This window comes from Rhinolophus hipposideros (genome assembly GCF_964194185.1).
Source record: "Rhinolophus hipposideros genome assembly, chromosome: X".
Lineage (NCBI taxonomy): Eukaryota > Metazoa > Chordata > Mammalia > Chiroptera > Rhinolophidae > Rhinolophus > Rhinolophus hipposideros.
The window spans coordinates 21,612,101-21,617,973 of NC_138046.1; the positions used below are offsets into that span (position 1 = coordinate 21,612,101).

The 5,873-nt window shown below is 41.0% G+C and overlaps 1 protein-coding gene across 1 annotated transcript; it reads right to left on the reverse strand.

Moving 5' to 3' along the window:
* Positions 1-260: 260 nt before the first annotated feature.
* Positions 261-2,690, reverse strand: LOC308495497 (large ribosomal subunit protein uL1-like). The gene has a single exon (XM_081043847.1). The coding sequence runs from the start codon at positions 2,220-2,222 to the stop codon at positions 1,569-1,571; it is 654 nt and encodes a 217-aa protein (XP_080899973.1). The 5' UTR covers positions 2,223-2,690; the 3' UTR covers positions 261-1,568.
* Positions 2,691-5,873: the final 3,183 nt, after the last annotated feature.

Here is a 5,873-nt window from a genome sequence, read left to right on the forward strand (position 1 = left end):
AATAGTATCAATCAGGGTGCCGACAAGAAACCGATGGTACACATAGGTGGGGTAAGGGAGGAGAATTAACTGAAGAGACTGTGTACAAAGGTATGAGCATGGTTAAGAGAAATTGTGATAGATTGGATACTTGTTCTGCAAACATTCACGCTTCACTCTCCCCGACCCTGTGGGATGGAGTGTACATACCTGTTTCTCTGAATCTAGGCTTGGTCATGCACTTGCTTTTGTCCTTTGAATATGAGCAGACATGATGTGAACAGAGGATTTCAATGTGCTTGCGTGGTTTGCTAGGCTTCTTGCCCTCCTGCGATTGTCATGAGAAGAGCATGCCCCAGGCAGTTGTTGATCCTTCAGATCGGGGTACACAGTAATTCACCTGGAGTAGATTTGAACACAATCTGCATCCTAGAGCCAAGCCCACCCTAACTGTGTCCTGAAGCAAAATAACCCCAGACAGCTCAGAGCACATAAGCACGGAGAAAAAGTGACTCTTGTAAGTCTTGGGGAGATTACTTATACAGCATTGTTGCAGCAATAGCTGACTAATACTGACACCAACAAGGGATTCTGAAATACCTTCGGGCTAGCAATAGTGGGGAGCTGTTACCTCCCAGCGAAACATGGAGGGGTAAGGGCAGGGAGTGATTACTGGAACACAACAGCTATACGAGTTCTGACAAGTTTGCGAACTTGTTGCACTGATGTTTCTAACTTTTTTTTAATATCAGAGGGATTATTGATTATGAGTTTGTACCAACTGGACAAACAGTTTCCCACGTTTACTATTTGGAAGTACTGAAAAGGCTGCATGAAAACGTTAGACGACCTGAACTTTTCACCACCAATTCGTGCCTCTTGCATCACGACCATGCACCAGCTTACACGGCACTGTCTGTGAGGGGGTTTTCACCAGTAAACAAATAACTGTATTGGAACACCCTCCCTACTCACCTGATCGAGCCCCCAATGACTTTTTTCTTTAACCAAAGGTAAAGGAAATATTGAAAGGAAGACATTTTGCTGGCATTCAGGACATCAAAGGTAATAACGATGACAGCTCTGATGGTCATTCCAGAAAAAGAGTTCCAAAATTGCTTTGAAGGGTGGATTAGGCGCTGGCATCAGTGCATAGCTTCCCAAAGGGAGTACTTCAAAGGTGACCAAAGTGATATTCAGCAATGAGGTATGTAGCACTTTTTCTAGGATGAGTTCTCGAACTTAATTGTCTGACCTCGTACAAAAGAATCCTGGACAGGATTTGTGGCCTTTGGTAGAGGAACTCAGCCACAGTCACCTCTCGGTCAGAAGCCAGAGGGCAAGGGAGCCATTTATTCAGTCCATAAAGGTCAGCCTCCTGGGCACAGAACAGGATGGTGGTGAGTGGTTTTAAAGGGAAAACGGGAGATGTCCAAAAGATTTGTGCACAATCAATTCCAGGTGAGGCACATTGTAAGAGATGCACAATCACATTAGTAATTAGAGAGATTTTATTTTATTTTATTTTATTTTATTTTATTTATTTATTTGTTTTTTTTAACGGTAGCACTACGGTTTATTAAGCTGTCTTAGTACAGGCGCTGGGGCTTTCCCATGGTGCTCTTGATATATAAAGCCCGGACCTTCTGCCAGTTCTTTTTGAGCAATGACACCAGGAAATTGACAGCTAAGTGGATGTTGTACACAAGCTCATCATCTGTCATTTTCACGTGGCCAACGGCCACTGCCAGACAAAGCACCTTCTTCATCTGAAACTTGATGGTGGATTTCACTTCATCGACTTTGGCCACCATGTTCTCATTGTGGGTCAGCAAAGAAGGGAACTTGCCAGCCTTATTCAGGCCTGGGCCCAGGATTCGCGGGATCTGCTTGATCAGAGACTCTGAAGCCAAAAAGGCATCATACTTCTTGGCCAGCTTCTTGACCAGTTTCTTATTCTTGTTGAGTTTCTTCAGCGCTTCGATGTCCATGTGGGGGATGTCCACGGCCTTGGCCTCGTCACAGTGCTGCTGGTCCCCCAGGACGCAGACGGAGAACTTGGGGCGCGGCGTGGACTTGAGCCTGACGGTGCCCGAGAAGCGCTTGTCCTTCTGGGGGTCATAGTTCTTCAGGCTGATCTGCAGCTCCACCGTCTCCAGGAACTTGCGGCGCTTGCGCTGGTTTCCGTGCAGGACCTCCCGCACCGCTTCGTACAGGGTGTCGCGGGAGACTTTGCTGCTCATGTCGCCTCGCGCCGCAAACACCGGAAAAGAGCGAGAGATTTTAAATAGAACAAAAATGGGATCTGGTTTCAAACTATTTGACTGGCAGAAGTAAAAAATAATGACAATATCAAATGTTGAAGGGATATGGGGAAATGAGAATTTTCATATACCGCTTATGACAGTGTGGAACAAAATTGGAATTGTACAAAAAATGAATGTGATGATGCCTCATAAAGTTAAGACATACATACCCTACAAACAAGCAATTCCAATAAGGATGTTGAGTGCAGCATTTTTTTTAAATGTGTGTGTGATTAAGACCTCTGCTAAGCTGTTTATTAGCTAATATTTTCCTTTAAAGCCTTAATTGTTTGAGCTTTCAAATTTAAGTCTATAATCCATACTGAATTAATTTTTATGTATGCTGAGAGGTAGTGGCCAATGTTCATTGTTTCAAAATGGAAATCTAATTAACCCAATAAAATTTATGAGAAAGAATGTTTTCTTCCCCACAGAATTTACTGCCTTTGTCATAAACCAGGTGAGCATACAAGTGTGTATTTCTTTCTGGATTTTTTATTGTACTCCATTTGTCTATCTGTCTCCTTGCACTAATACCACATGCTTTAATTTTTGTGGGGTGTGTGTGTGTGTGTGTGTGTGCGTGTGTGTTTTATATGATAAGCCTTGCTATCTGGTGGTATACGTCATCCAGCTTAGTACATCTTCAATATTGATTTGGGTGCTCTAGATTCTTTGCATTTCCATATAAATTTTAGAGTAACTGATCAATTTCTCTAGTGATTAGTGTTCTTTGTATCCTGTTAAAGAAATCTTTGCCTAACCCAATATCATGAAGGTATCCTGCTGTATTTTCTTCTAAAAACTGCTTGATTTTTATTGGAATTGCATTGAACCTAAAAACAAATTTGGGGAGAACATATATTGTAACAATTTTGAGTTTTTCAATTCATTAACATCTCATATGCTTCCATTTATTTTATTTTATTTAGCTCACTGTTATTTTTTAGTTTCCACTGTTGAAGTATTGCAAATATTTTATAGATTTATGAGTATTCATTGATATTTGATCATTTATAACACTATCATAAATGGAATCATTTTTGTTAAATTCTGTTCCCACTAATTTGTGTTAGTAAATATGGATACAGTTAATTTTATAACAGCTTTATTGAGATATAATTTACATACCACAGTATTCACTCTTTTAAAGTATACAAGTCCAGGGAGGACAGGTCGCTCAGTGGGTTAGAGTGCGAGCTCTGGGCAAAATGGCTGCCGATTCCCACATAGGCCAGTGAGTTGTGCCCTCTGCAACTAGAATGAAGACAAGCTGCAGCTCAGCTCCCGTGCAGCCTGATGGTTCAGTTGGTTGGAGTGCATGCTCTCAACCACAAGGTTGCCAGTTTGACTCCCAGAAGGGATGGTGGGCTGTGCCCCCTGCAATCTGCAGCTAAGATTGAACAATGGCGACTGGACCTGGAGCTGAGCTGCGCCCTCCACAACGAAGACTGAAAGGACAACAACTTGAAGCTGAATGGCACCCTCCACAACTAAGATTGAAAGGACAACAACTTGACTTGGAAAACATCCTGAAAGTACACACTGTTCCCCGATTAAGTCCTGTTCTCCTTCCCCAAAAAAATCTTTAAAGAAAAGATAACATTTAGTGGTTAAATATCAAATGCTTTCCTCTGAGGTCATGAACTAGACAGAATTGTCAACCATCACCAATTTTATTCACAATGTCTTAGGAGTGTTAGCCATTACAACTAGGTAATAAAATGAAAAAAAAGTATATTAAGATTGGAAAAGAAATAAAATCCATTATTTGAAGATATGACATACAAAATCCAAAAATATCTACAAACAATTAGAAATAATAGTTTGCAATTTTCCTGAATAGAAGATCAATATATGGAATTTAAAAACACAATAACAACTCTTGGTGAGAGTGTGGAGAAAGTAGAGCCCTCTACATTGCTAGTAGAATGGTGCAACTACTGTGGCCATTTCTCAAAATGTTTCTTTAGAGTTATTGTATCTCCCACCCAGCAATTCCACTCCAGTTGTGGAACTGAAAATATGCATCTTCTGAAGTTAACTGAAAATATGCATCTACACAAAAACTTGCATGTGAATATTTATAATAGCATTATTCATAATTACCAAAAAAATAGAAACCTCAAAAGTCCAGCAACTGATGAATGGATAAACAAAAGTGGTATACCCACACATGGAATATTAAAAAGCAGTGAAGGTCTGACACATTCTACAACATGGATGAGCCTAGAAAACATAATGCTAAGAGAAAGAAGCTAGTCACAAAAGATCATATATTACATAAGTCTTTTTATATGAAATGTTCAAAATAGGAAAATATGTGGATGCAGAAAGTCCATTGGTTGATGGATCTTGATGGAGGGGAAAAAGGGAAGGCACAAGGTTTCTTTATGTGGTGATGAAAATGTTCTAAAATTAGGTAGTGGTAATGGTTGTACAATTCAAAATATACTAAAACTACTGACTTGTATACTTAATTTTTATTTATTTTTTAAAAAGATTTTATTGGGGAAGAGGAACAGGACTTCATTGGGGAACAGTGTGTTTTTCACAGGACCCATCATCTCCAAGTCAACTTGTCCTTTCAGTCTTCACTTTTTCTCCGTGCTTATGTGCTCTGAGCTGTCTGGGGTTATTTTGCTTCAGGACGCAGTTAGGGTGGGCTTGGCTCTAGGATGCAGATTGTGTTCAAATCTACTCCAGGTGAATTACTGTGTACCCCGATCTGAAGGATCAACAACTGCCTGGGGCATGCTCTTCTCATGACAATCGCAGGAGGGCAAGAAGCCTAGCAAACCACGCAAGCACATTGAAATCCTCTGTTCACATCATGTCTGCTCATATTCAAAGGACAAAAGCAAGTGCATGACCAAGCCTAGATTCAGAGAAACAGGTATGTACACTCCATCCCACAGGGTCGGGGAGAGTGAAGCGTGAATGTTTGCAGAACAAGTATCCAATCTATCACAATTTCTCTTAACCATGCTCATACCTTTGTACACAGTCTCTTCAGTTAATTCTCCTCCCTTACCCCACCTATGTGTACCATCGGTTTCTTGTCGGCACCCTGATTGATACTATTTCCTTCTCACAAGTTTCTACAGCTTTTCCAGGTTTCTGGGACATACATTAATCCCCCCACTTTAGCACACCCTGTTTTCTTTCCTTTTTTATGTGGGTCCTCTCCCCAAAGGCCCTATCCGTCTCTGGCATCAACCCTTCGCCACCTCTTGTGACCCACCCTAACAACCTAGTATGTATATTTCTGCATTGTTCTTCATACCTAGTTAATCGAGTGTGTGTGTGTGTGTGTGTGTGTGTGTGCACGTGTGCGTGGGTGTGTGCGTGTGTGTTCATATGTAAACCCTTTTTGGTTAACGTGTAAGAAAACAATGGGCACATTGTGCAGTTTTCTGCAAATTGTGTTTCGTACTTAACAAAACCTTGCAAAAATCTCTCCAAATAGGCTAGCATAGGTCTATCTTATTCCTTTTAAATGCTGAATTACGTTCCATCCTGTTGATGCCATTCCCCTACTGATGAGTGAAGTGGATGCTATGATGTACTGCACCCCCCCCCATCCCA

Excerpts from the sequence above, each read along its gene's own strand:
- LOC308495497 (XM_081043847.1), bottom strand. The coding sequence starts at position 2,222 with ATGAGCAGCAAAGTCTCCCGCGACACCCTGTACGAAGCGGTGCGGGAG.